The sequence below is a fragment of the Canis aureus genome, chromosome 7 (genome assembly GCF_053574225.1).
Source record: "Canis aureus isolate CA01 chromosome 7, VMU_Caureus_v.1.0, whole genome shotgun sequence".
NCBI classification, from domain to species: Eukaryota; Metazoa; Chordata; class Mammalia; order Carnivora; family Canidae; genus Canis; species Canis aureus.
Genome location: NC_135617.1, coordinates 45223976 through 45237583, shown reverse-complemented (window position 1 = coordinate 45237583; position 13608 = coordinate 45223976). Strand labels below are relative to the sequence as shown.

General features: G+C 34.4%; 1 protein-coding gene across 1 annotated transcript in view; it reads right to left on the bottom strand.

Annotated features, from left to right (window-relative positions):
- EYS (EGF-like photoreceptor maintenance factor) overlaps nucleotides 1-13608 on the bottom strand; it is a 1514868-nt gene that overhangs the window by 198140 nt on the left and 1303120 nt on the right. The window contains exons 31-32 of the mRNA XM_077903501.1: nucleotides 11937-12045; nucleotides 665-885 (exon numbers count right to left, since the gene is read on the bottom strand). Coding sequence (XP_077759627.1) covers nucleotides 665-885; nucleotides 11937-12045 — 330 coding nt within the window. The remainder of the gene's footprint in view (nucleotides 1-664; nucleotides 886-11936; nucleotides 12046-13608) is intronic.

The window sequence follows — 13608 nt, the reverse complement described above, 5'->3', positions numbered from 1 at the left end:
ATGTTCTACACTGTCCAAATAAGACTCCCCCAGGGTTGATTAAGTTAAGACATTTTAGTGGAGCAGAAAGTAATTTTAATTAAAATCTTCTGAGGCTTACAAGCATGATGAATCTTTATATCAAGTAAAAAAGGTATATAGGCTTTTTCTTCCTTGATGTAAAGATTGCAAATAAGGAGAAGAAAGAGATATAAGTATTCTTCTCCATCTTTAATCTTACAGATCTAAGTAGATCTTTTATTTTTTAAAGATGAAGCAAAAAAAAAAAAAGAAAACCACAATAAAAATGAATGCATCAAAACTATTATCAATAAGTAAGAATCTGTCATTCATATGTCCTCAAAGCAGAACACCATGGTAAAATTATACTTGGATCCATCTGCAATTGCTGAAATCAGGTCATTCGAAATTGTCAAAATCAAGTTTAGTTACCTAGTTATTTTCCGAGGTCAAGTATTTCTTGACATTGGAGTCACAGTATATAAATTTCTTTGAACAAACAAGTATTCACCACATGTGTGCATGACCTAGATGATGCATATGCAAACTAAGAGGTTCCAGACCTTTCTTTCCTACCATCCAGGTGAAAATGCTGCTGATTTTTGTTGTTTTAAGAACTTGGAATCATGAAATATAGGTTGGAGATCAAGGGGCTGAAACTAACCTGATGCAGGTGCCATTGTTGTGGCATAGATGATGAGCACACCATGGGACATGGCAGTTCTCAATGTTCTTTCCACGTAGTGCTTCATCAATGATGAAGAATTCTTTGTTGTTTACTTGAAGCTCTTGAATGCAGCCTTTGAACCCATAAATCTGACCTGCATTCTTATAGATCTTAACATTTGCTGGGATGTGGCCAAGGAACATTGATTCAAAATGTACCTATAGGAAAAATAACAACAAAAAAATCTTGTAAGTTATGATTAGATTATATGAGAAAGACCTAGAATGTTTTGTTCTATAATGCATGCTTTAATGTATTTTACCATGTAAAATGGGTCATAATTGTTACTTACTTTTGCCACCTCTACTAGATGGTAGGATAAGTTACTTTAGAAAAAGGCTCTTATGTATTTTTCACAATATCTAATAAAACTCAGTAAAAAAGCATTCAGTAAAATTTGCTAATCGATTTCTCTGAAATATATTTTGGAACTCAAGTGTTTGCATTTTAATATGAATATTACCAAATAAAAACTGATAAAGAAAATAGAGGCTTGTTAACTATTGTTAAAGGGATTGAGTTGTGTTCCCCCAAATTTATAGGTGGATATTGCAACCCTCAGTAGCTCAGAATGTGGCCTTATTTGGAAATAGAGTTTATTCCCTGACCAGAATGACAATAAAATCTCTGGTATGAAGTAAACTGTGACTTAATCTCTCTTCCCACACTACAGTAATATATATAAATTTAATTCTCATCATTTATATGAATATAAAAGGTAGCTTTCTCAGACATGAAATTTATTAATTACAAATGAATTCTGGATGAACTGGTAATGAGACCCTGATCATCAGGGCTGTAGGCATATGAAAGGTGCATGCAGCAGCATTTGTGCAGTTTATGTCTCTGATGTTCTTATCCCCAAAACACATTCACACACTCCAAACTGATAGCTGAAAAGTATTTAAATTGACATTACAGGTACACTAAAATGGAAAACTGTCATTGCAAGAATTCTAAAACTAGTGCCAAATAATTAAGTTAAGGCTCTGAGGGGAGGAGAGGATGGGGAATTCTCAGTAATGCCATTTAATGTTTATATTAATATGTTCTGGTTTGATGCAAATGTGCTTTTTAGAGAACAGAAGCATGTTCAATTCTAGGAACATCAAAGCATCTCTATGACCCATAATAGATCAAACTAACCCTGTTATTTGAGCTTTTATTCTTTTCTGGTGACTCGAGTTCTGCTCCTGAAGGCATTCATTAATTTTTTGTGTGTACTTTATAAAAGGTTCAGATATATAGTCACCCAGAGGATGCCTATTTTTGAGCATAGTGGGGTGGAAGTCTCAAGGAGTATTAAAAGAGCCTTCATGTAACACAGGAGTACATTTAATTGTTTTCACATCCTTTTTCATATGCTAAGTCCATTTATATTAATTACTGTAACAAACTATTAGCAGAATTCTTTTATCATTTAAGATAAGTGACTCACCGCTAATGCAATCTGGAATCTATCATGAACCTGCAGACTCAGCGAATCCAAGGCCATGACCTCTTCTCACCAAGGGTCTCTGACATCTATGTGTATTGATCACACACCTGGAACAGCAAACTCTCTCACAGCTTTGACAAGTGTGCTGTTTTAGCACAAAACTGATAGAGGATGGAAGAATATCCTCCTCTTCTGTCAGCAGTGGGCAGATTTGAGGGAAAGTCTATGGAGCTATCTATGATTTATTAGACCATTAAAAAACACCCAAACAATGAAAGTAGATGGCTCTTGTATTTCTTCCGATCTGAGGCTCGAGCTGCGTTGGAATCCTGAAATGTCTAAAAAAGCTGCTGCCGTTGACTGCACATAGATAACCATTAAAATGGTTGACTTCCTCTATCCCCAGACTCTTAATTATCCAGGAGCTGCCTTTTGTGTGTATAATCATTCCTAAGGAGACAGGTCTTTAAAATAAGTCTTTTCTAATAACTTCTTGTGAATCAGACTATGGAGAATAGAGTCTGACATCAAGATATGATCTTACAAGATAAAACCACAGAGAACAGACATGGATAATCAAGGAGGAATCATCAAGATAATGAAAAATATGAATGGTGCTGAGGGAAAAGAACTCTGCAAAAGAGTGAAATGAGCATTCCCTTTCCTCTCAGAGTTTTCTCTTTAAGGGAATAATATATTTGCTCTTTTATAATATGTGGGAATGAAATAAGAAGACAGGCAAAAGGAAATAAACTTCTAAAAACCAGAGGTGGAGACAGATAAGCTGTTTTATCTTTTTTTTTTTTTTAAATTCTGTTTTAATTTAAATTTGGACATTGGGAGTCTACGTACATTTCTGTAATGATATCTTTATTCAATGTTTTGTTTTATAGCCTCAAATCTGTCTAATGTTAAATAACTTTTTGTTAACAGGAAGGTAATTCTAAAGTAGTTTTTTACTTAATATTAACTATTGGAGTGCACTTTTCTTTACCTAAGAATATAATTACTTAGAATTGAAATTAACTGACTTTCATTTGTTTAACAAATTTTAATTTTTAACATTGTCTGAATTGTATGCAGAAAACATCACATCTTGGAATAGGGATGAATAAGAGGTGTTGGGTAAAATGTTTGGGGAGAAAGATTTATTTAAATAACTTTTTACATATGATTTGTCTTAAATTTTTAAAAATTTACAGTCATTAAATGAAAGGGGGTCGAAAGGCAGAACCAGTAGTCATTTCAATTCTTCATCTCTTTGCAGTTAGAAGATCTCTCTCTCTCCTCCTCTCCTCCTCTCCAATAATATAATAATCTGTGATCATACAGTCTCTTCTATCTTTTTATCCCTTTTAGGGGGATAACATAGTTATCTTGGGATTCTCTCAGAGTTTATAGTAATGCCTTACAAATAGGAAGTTTAATATAAGTTTGTTAAAGAATCACCTGATTAATGAAACTCAATCCTGTTTTTTTCCTACAATTTCCTATTTATCTTCTAGCCTTCTTCTACTTTATGCTGTCTTAGAACCTTGCTGTTTTACTAGATTCAACATATGGGAGGAATATTAATACGGCTTTAATTCTAATATAGCTTTCTATATATCCTTAATATATATATAGCATTGAGTGTTGAGTAGTGTTTACATGGAAGTTCTTGAATTTCTTATGAGATTAATATCAAGTAGCTTACACAAAGATTTTTTTTTTTATAATTTGATAAATAGCAATGAAGTCCTCATTGGTCCCATACTTTATAGTTAAATCTCTGATTCTTAAGGTTCTTTAGGCCAGAGAATGTTTTCAAAATGGTATCTTCTCACTTTGTCAAAGAAGGAACTGAACTTTAGTGAAGCAATCAGTGAACTGAGTCGCTATCCTGTGAGCATAGTGATATAGGAAAGTGGAAATATTTTAAAAAATGGGATTATTCTTGTCCATAATAGAATTTAATGTAATCTGGGGGATGAAATCACAAATTAGAAAATATAGTATACAGATCAGAAAGATGGTTCCAGATATTTCTTCCCTTAGGGAGACACTAATTCAAGAACAATACACAGACCAAGTCCCTTTGTGAGAAATGAGTAGATAGTTTAGAAGCACTTGTACCCTAGGTGAGTGTGAAATCAGCTGTACTGAGGATGACAGGAAAATCTGTGGCACTCAATGGCCAAAGGTCTCCCCCAGACTCAGTGAGGCATAATTGGAAGAAGACTTCCAGCTCCCAGTTTCTCTCTGGGGAGGGAAATAGAAGACTGAAACGTATATACTATGTGCAGACCTTTCAGGTCCAGCCCAAGAGATGAGTTCCTGTCTTGGTGAATCTAAGTGCTGACAGGGAAGTGTGCCAGTTTGGGGGCTACTGAGAACAAAGGCAAATGTTTGGACTAGCATGCATTCACTCACTGTAGACATGAGCTGGAGCTTAGTGGGAAGAGCAGGCAAAACTTCCCTAACTACTGACTTCTCTCCAACAATGGAAAGACCTGAATTCTGCATCCAAAAGAATGGCTTTTCAGGGGGCTGACTGAAGAATGGGTTTGTCTCCTTTGTCTTGGAACACTGACAGAAACTGCCATCCTGTAGATTTCTGGCTGTTACTGAAAATGAAAGAGGACTGGATGGTGTGTTGCTGCTCCAAAGGACCATGGATGCAGCAGACTGAGGCTGATATGGTTTGGTGGCCTCTTACTGGGGCAGAGCAAGGGAGTAGGGTGGAGAAGAATAGAGTATGCTTCCAACATTCTGGCTTTTCTATGGGCTCTTTGAGGGACTGGTTTCTATTTTGCCTGACTTGAAACCCTGACATGACCCATATGCCCTTAGGAACCCTGGGGCTGCTGAGAAAAGAAGAGAATTTGGGGGCTTGTGGAAGCTCCAGAGAACCTGTAGAACCTTAGACACACACTAGAGGGAGCAAAAGATTATGAGCATCTGAAAAAAAAAAAACAACAACAACTGGTAAATTCCTATAAAAGGGAATTTATACACACAAGGCCACAGAAGATACATCCATAGAAAGTGCTGAGAGGTTCCCAGACTCTCTAGCTGGGCTGATTGGTGAAGGTCCTTTCTTATACGGAGGCAGTCCATAAAGACTGGGAAAGATGTCTGTTTTTTCAAAGGTGTAGATATCATCATGAATTTTATAAGGTACAGGAAGAGATAGGAAAAATTAAAGGGACAGAATGAATCCCTGGTAACCAATTCTAAAGAAATGGAAGTACCTGACAAAGAATTTTAAAATAACTATCATGAAGATGCTCGATGAATTCAGGGAAATGAAGCATGAAGAAAATGAGAATATCAATAAAGAGAAAATATAGTAAAGAATCAAGCAGAAATTTTGGAGCTAAAGATGCAAAACTAATCGAAAAACTCACTGGAAGGGTTCATCAAACAACTTGATCAAGCAGAAGAAAGAATCAGCAAACTCAAAGATGGGTTTCTTTGAAAGTATTCAGTTAGAGCAGCAAAAAGAAAAAAAGACTGAAAAGGAGAGAGGAAAACCTGAGGAACTTAGAAGACACTATCAAATGGATCAATATATGCATTATGGGAGTATCAGAGGAAGAAGAGAAAGAGGCATAGAATACTTACTTGAAGATATAAAGACTGTAAATAAACACGAGAATTTTACATTTACTTAAGTGTTTTCTTACTAGGGTCTTTTAGTTGGAATGAAGACAAACATTGATTGCTGTATTAAAAAAGAAAGATATCATGACTGAAAACATCATAAATTTGGGAGAGAAAATGGGCACCCAGATTAAGAAGCTCAAAAACTACCACAAGAAAGAACTTCAAGAAGTCTACACCAAGATACATAGCCGAATAGTCAAAAGTCAAAGATAAAGAATTCTGAGAACAGAAAAAAAAAAAAAAAAAAAAAAGAGTCTTGCCACATAAAAGGGAGCCCCTATAGGGCTATCAATGGATTTTTTGCCAGAAGCCTTTAAAGCCAGAATGCTGTGGGATTATATATTCAAAGTGCTCAAAAATAAAGTTAAAAGATAAAAGTATAAAAACACTTTAACTATAAAATGTGTCAATGTATGCACAATATAAAAAAGATGTAAATGTGAGATCTTTATATGAAGTGTGGACAGGGGAGAAGTAAATGATTAGAGCAATTGAAGTTAAGTTGCTATAAGCTTAAAATATATTATTATACTTGTAAGATGTTCTATGTAAGCCCTATGCTAACCACAAATACACTATATATAAAAGATATGGAAAAAAATGAGAAAGGCATCAAAATATGTCTCACATACACACACATATACAAAAACCAATGAGATACAAAGAAAGAGAGCAAGGGAGAAAAAGAGGGGCAAAAAAAAAATCTATAAGACACAAACAATTAATGAAATGGAAATAGCTTTTTATCTATTAGTAATTTAAGTGTAAATGGAGTAAACTCCCAATCAAAAAACATAAAGTGACTGAGTGGACCAGAAAAATTAAGAAAACTCCCAAGATCCAACTATATTCCATCTATAAGAAACTCACTTTTGATTTAAGAACATACAGGCTGAAAGTGAAAGAATGGAGAGAGGTATTCCATGCAAATGGCAACCAAAAAAGAGCAGTAATGGCTATGGCTATTCAGACAAAACAGACAAGTCAACTACAGTCATAAGAGACAAAAAATGACCTTATATAATGATTAACAGGGTCAACTGGCCAGGAAGATATAGCAATTATATATATATATTGGCTGTATATATATATATATATATATATATATATACAGCCAATATCAGAACACAGCACTGTGTTCTAGAACAACACGGGTTTGAACTGCATAGGACCACTTTTATGCAGATTTTTTTCAATAAATATATGTATCATACTGTAAATACATTTTCTCTTCCTTATGATTTTCTTAACAGTATTTTCTTTAATTAATGTTGTTATAAAAATACAATATATATACAATATATGAATATATATACAAATATGCGTTAATCAACTGTTTACATTATCAGTAAGGCTGCCGGTCAACAGGCTGTTAGTTAAATTCTGGGAGAGTCAAAATTATAAATGGATTTCAATTGTGTGGGGTTGGCACCCCTAATCCCCATGTTCAAGGGTCAACTGTATGTGCAAATTAAGCAATGTACTCTTTTCAAAGGAGCAATGGTTCAAAGAAGAAATTAAATAATTCAGAAAATATCTTGAGACAATGGAATGTAATATACCATAACTTATGGGATGTAGCAAATAGTTCTAACAAGAAAGTTCATATCTTGAAAAGCTTAGTAAAAAAGAAGAAAGACTCAAATCAATAATGTAACTTTATATATCACAGAACTAGACAAAGAAGAATAAATTAAGTCCAAAGTTAGCAGAAAGTATAAAATTATATAAAAATTAGAACAGAAATAAAATAGGGAACAGAAAAACATTAAAAAAATCAGCAAAGTTGAGTTGGATTTCTGAAAAGATCAACAAAACTAACCTTTAGCTAGACTAATTAAAAGAAGAGAGAAGATTCAAATAAAATCAGAAATGAAAGATGACATTACAACTGATGCCACAGAAATAAAAAGGACTATGAGATAACTATGAACAATTACACATCAACAAACTGGATAACCTAGAAGAAATGGATAAATTCCCAGAAACCTACAACGTACCAAGAGGAAATCATGAATAAATTAAAAATCTGAACAGATGAATAATAAGAGAAAGAATCTGTAATCAAAAACCTCCTAACAAACAAAAGCCCAGTAACAGATGGTTTCACAGGAGGATTCTACAAAAAATTTTAAAAAAGAATTAATACCAATCCTTCTCAAACTCTTCCAAAAAGCTGAGGAGGAGTGAATACTCCAAGCTTATTCTCTGATGCCAGCATCTTCCTGATACTAAAGACAGAAGAAGACATTACAAGGAAAAAAATCTGCAAGCTTATATACCTGATGAATCAAGATGTAAATCTTCAATAAAATACTGGCAAACCAAATTTAACAGCACATTTAATTACAAAAATTATGTACCATGACCAAGTGGGATTTATCCCTGTGTTACAAGGATGGTTCGACAGAAAAAATAAATCAATGTGATGTACCACATTAATAGAACAAAGGATAAGGATTACAAGATTAATAGATGCAGAAAAAGTATTTGACAAAATTCAACATCATTTCTTTATAAAAAGACTCAACAAACTATGAATAAAAGGAAATTACCTTACATAATAAAGGCCATATATGACAATCCCATAGCTAATACCATACTCAATGGTGAAAACCCGAAAGCTTTTTCTCTAAGATCAGGAAGAAAACAAGAGTGCCCATTCTCTCTATTCCTATTCATCATAGTACTGGGAGTCCTAGCAGAACAACTGGGCAGGAAAAAGAAATAAAAGCAGGAAGTTCCCGTAGATGACATGATCTTATATATAGAAAATCCTAAAAAGTCCACAAAAAATTAAAACTAATAAATAAATTCAGTGAGGCTGCAGGAAACAAAATCTACATAAAAAAAAAATCAGTTGTGCTTCTACATGCTTCCAAAGAACAACCTGGAAAGCAATTAAGAAAACAATCTCATTCACATAGAATCAGAGGGAATAAAATAATTAGGAGTAAACATAACTAAGGAGATGAATACACTGAGAACTATAAAACATTGCTGAAAGGGATGAAAGAAGATGCAAAAAAGTGGAAAAACTTCCTGTGTTCATGGATTGGAAGACTTAATGCTGTTAAAAGTTCATTCTACCTAAAGTGATCTACAGATATAATATAATGCAATCCCTATCAAATTTCCAAAGGCAGTTTTTGAATAGAAAAAAAAAATCCTTAACAGAGGACCCCAAATAGCCAGAACAACATTGAGAAAGGAAAACAAACCTGGAAGCACGATACTTCCTGACTTCAAAGCATATTACTAAGCCACAGTAATCAAAAAACAGTATGGTTTTGGCATATAGGCACATACATACAAACAGCAGAACAGAACCCAGAAATACACTTGTGTGTCTATGATCAAATGATCCTTGACAAGGTGCCACATCTACACGATGAGGAAAGTCATCGTCTCTTCAACAAATGGTTTTGGGAAAACTGGACACACATATGCAAAAAAGTTGAACCTTTACACCATACACAAAAATTCAACTCAAAACTAATTATAAAGACTTACACATCAGACTTGAAACTATACTACTTGAAGAAGAAAACTTAGAGTAAAAGCTTCATAACGTTAGTTTTGGCAATGATTTCTTGGATACAGTAACAAAACCACAAGCAACAAAAGCAAAAAAAGACAAGTGGGGCTATGTCAAATTAAAAAATCTCCACTGCAAAGGTAACCATCAATGAAGGAAAAGGCAATCTACAGAATGAGAGAAACTATCCACAAACCATATATCTAACATAGGGTTAATATAAAAAATACAGAAGGAACTCCTATGCCTCAATAGCAAAAACAAATAAGCTGATTAAAAAGCTCATATTTTCAGGGTACCCATCATAAAAAAAAAAGCAATAGCAAGTAAAAAGTGTTGACAAAGATGTGAAGAAACTGAAACCTTTGTGTACTGTTGTGGGAATGCACAATTGTGTGGTAACTATATGTGCAACAGTATGAAGATTCCTCAAAAAATTAAAAATGAAGGTATCTTATGATCCAGCAATTCCACTAATGAGTATTTATTGAAAAGAGCTGAAAACAGCTGAGTGAAGTAAGTCAGTCGGAGAAGGACAAACATTATATGTTCTCATTCATTTGGGGAATATAAATAATAGTGAAAGGGAATATAAGGGAAGGGGGAAGAAATGTGTGGGAAATATCAGAAAGGGAGACAGAACGTAAAGACTGCTAACTCTGGTAAACGAACTAGGGGTGGTAGAAGGGGAGGAGGGCGGGGGGTGGGAGTGAATGGGTGACGGGCACTGGGGGTTATTCTGTATGTTAGTAAATTGAACACCAATAAAAAATAAATTAAAAAAAATAAAAATAAAAGCTTAAAAGCTAAAAAAAAAAAGAGCTGAAAACAGGATCTTTTTTTTATATGTGTGTTTTTAAAAACGTTTTTATTTAAATTCTAGTTAGTTGACATACAGTGTTATGTTAGTTTCAGGGGTACAACATAGTGATTCAACACTTCCGTGCAAACACCCGGTGCTCATCACAGGTGCCCTTCTTGATCCTCATCACCTATTTCACCCCATCTTCTCCTCCCTTCTGGTAACCATCAGTTTGTTCTCTGTAGCGAAGAGCCTGTTTCTTGGTTTGCCGCTCTCTTTTTTTCCCTTATGCCTGTTTGTTTGTAGCATACTGCATGTTATTCGTAAGAAAATATAGAGCTTTCAATATAAAGAATGGATGACCAGACAGAATGAAGATAAAATCACACTGACTGCTTTACATTGGATTTTTCACAAAACTATGAGTGTTTCATAGATTTTCCACCATTTGAATAGTCTGTGTTTTGAATCTAAAATTTGGCTAACTTGCACTCTAGCATGCCTTTTAAAAAAAAACTAATGTACAGTTTATATATAGTATATTGATTCGGGTTTATGTATAATGATTCAACAGTCTTATACATTACTCAGTGCTCATCACAGTAAGTGGCCCCTTAATCCCCTTCACCTATTTTACTCATCCTCTTACATGCCTCTCCTCTGGCAACATCCAGTTTGTTCTCTATATTTAAGACTGCTTTTTTTTTTTTTTTGGTCTTTTTTCTTCAAAACTAAAACCAATTTTATTCTTACCTTAACTATCCACTCGATAGTTTTCAATCTGCTGGAGCAGAAAATGAAGTACAATAAAGTGTATTATAAGGTAACAAAAAAACCGACATTGGGAATCAGAAAATCTGGGATCAAGTCTCTTTCTTTATCACTATGAAATTTTGGACATTTGATACTCAATTTCATCAGATACTACCTTGTAAAAGAGATATTCAGTCTAACTTTAGAGGGTTCTTGGGAAGATCAGATGAGAGAAAAATATATGGCCACAATTTGGAAAATGTAATGTGCTTATGCAAATGTTAGCTATTCTTATGTGCTTCCTTAAGATGCTTGTATATACTCAATAAGAGAAAAAAACTACATAGAAAAAAAATGGAAATAAAATGAAATTTCCAATTCATTAAGGCTTTACACACTGCCAGCTCTAATGTGCACCAAAATTAGCACTTTGGAGCTCTAATTATACAGATTAACTCTCCATGATGATCAAATGAACCAGGAATTCTTTATCTTAAATATATTTGTGTAAAGTCACACTAAGAAGCATGTAACCAACCACATCATTAAAATTAAAAGAATTCAGCAAATTGCCTGGTCTCTAGAGGGATAAACATCCTCTCTTCTTTCAATTTTCTTCATTCAACGTTTCTAAGAAAAATTCCCTGAGAAGGAACTTTTTAATAGCACAGTATAAGCACTGCCATAGCCCATAAAAATGTAAGTTTTTAAGCACTGCTTTGTATCTTGCTAATCTTTCTAAATTTCTGTGCTGTTTTTCTTAAGCATAATATGTTATATGCAAAGTGTGAGAGGAAAATTAATTTCTTGTAAAATTTAATAAAACTTTGATAGCGACAGGGAGTATTAAACATATTTAATTGTACCTAAGTGTCAGGAATGATTATTCTGGTATTTTGTTGAGAGTTTTTACAAGGAATCTGTTCAATAAAGAAATATGATAGGTGTTTAGTAACTTAAAAAGAAATATTTACTTCAGATATTGAGGGCACACTTTGTCACGTTTGGAACTGGGTATTTGCTTAACTACCTGAGAGACATAGGATATCTCTGTGTCTTCCTTCTGTATTGGAGGTTTTCCGTCTGCAGTCATTTCAATCATGCAAGCAATCCGAGGGCTGCCAACAGGGATTGTGTAGCTAGAAATAAAACAGAAGAGGCCATTATTCTATGTGTAACTGGCAAGAACAGTGTTACTTTGCACATGGATGGTAAGTACTTCTTCAATGAGAGGTACTTTCTGGATCATAATAATCCTGAAATATGGCCCCAACCAAGTGTGAACATTTTAGGATAGATAAATGATATATTTCTTTTCTAACACTGAAATTCTATTTTCCTTCTTTCTTTCTGTCTCTAAATCAGGACTTGAAATGCTTTCAGAAAGTTAAACCCCCACAAAACAGAAAGAGCTTTTCTGTATATGTAGGTAATAATACATTTTAAGTGCTAACTGTGGTCGACATATGGTCTCACTCATGTAGGAGACTGCTGGACAAGAAACAGCAATGTTAAATGATGCTAAACTGCCTAGGTAGAAATTTTCCCTCCCTGGCCTACAGGCGAAATAGAAATGGAATAAGAAATGAAAGGCTGCATACCCCTGAGCAGTGAGATTACACTGTGATATAGTTATCAGAACTCAGAAAGCATGCTGCTAATGTACTAGCTAGTACTGCATCTCAGAGATAAAGAAAAGTGTAAGGTTAAGGGAATTTGTAGAATGAATAGCAGAAATGACCAATACACAGTTGAAAATTTATCACAGTTTACAGAGTGATGCCATCAGATGAAAAGGGATACATACTAAGGTACTTGGCATAAAATTAAATAGAATTTTAAAAGACAACTCAAATGAGATTACCCTATCACTTGTCGTATGTAATAATAGTAACTTGTATTGTTATGAAGTCTATTCCATAGAGATATTAGGCACACATTTACTAATATTAACAGTGGCTCTCTCTGCACTCTGAAAGTATTAATGATTTTAATGCTTTCACTTATTTATATTTTCTACATTTTGGTTAATGAACACGCCAACTTTTTATTTTTAATTTTGATCAACTCCCCCAGTTTGTGCATGACTGAGAGCTTTCCCAGGATGCAAGATTTCTCAGGGCTAAAACCAGGTAAGTGCCTAGCAACCCAGGATCAGTTGGTAATCCTACTTTTAAAAGAAAAAGTGAGGGATCCCTGGGTGGCGCAGCGGTTTGGCGCCTGCCTTTGCCCCAGGGCGCGATCCTGGAGACCCGGTGATCGAATCCCACGTCGGGCTCCCGGTGCATGGAGCCTGCTTCTCCCTCTGCCTGTGTCTCTGCCTCTCTCTCTCTCTCTGTGACTATCATAAATAAATAAAAATTAAAAAAAAATATAAAAGAAAAAGTGAGTCTTATTAAAAATCATTGGTTAAATCATTTATCAGTATTTTTTTAAATTAACTTTGGAGTCTCAGTTTAATGGAAAATACAAATCAGGACTTTTTTCTTTCCTTCCTTGCTCCAAAAGGGACAGCTGTCGTGCTGGTTTCCTCTTCCTCCTTACCTAGAATACAAATCTGATATGGTCCTTTTAATACATCATTCCACTACTTTTTTTGGCCTCTGCTCTAGTTTACCAAGGTCACTTCTAATTTCGATCAGATCACTGTTGAAAATTCTTCCATTCTAGGAATAACCTCTACAGCGTTCCACTTGTGCGAA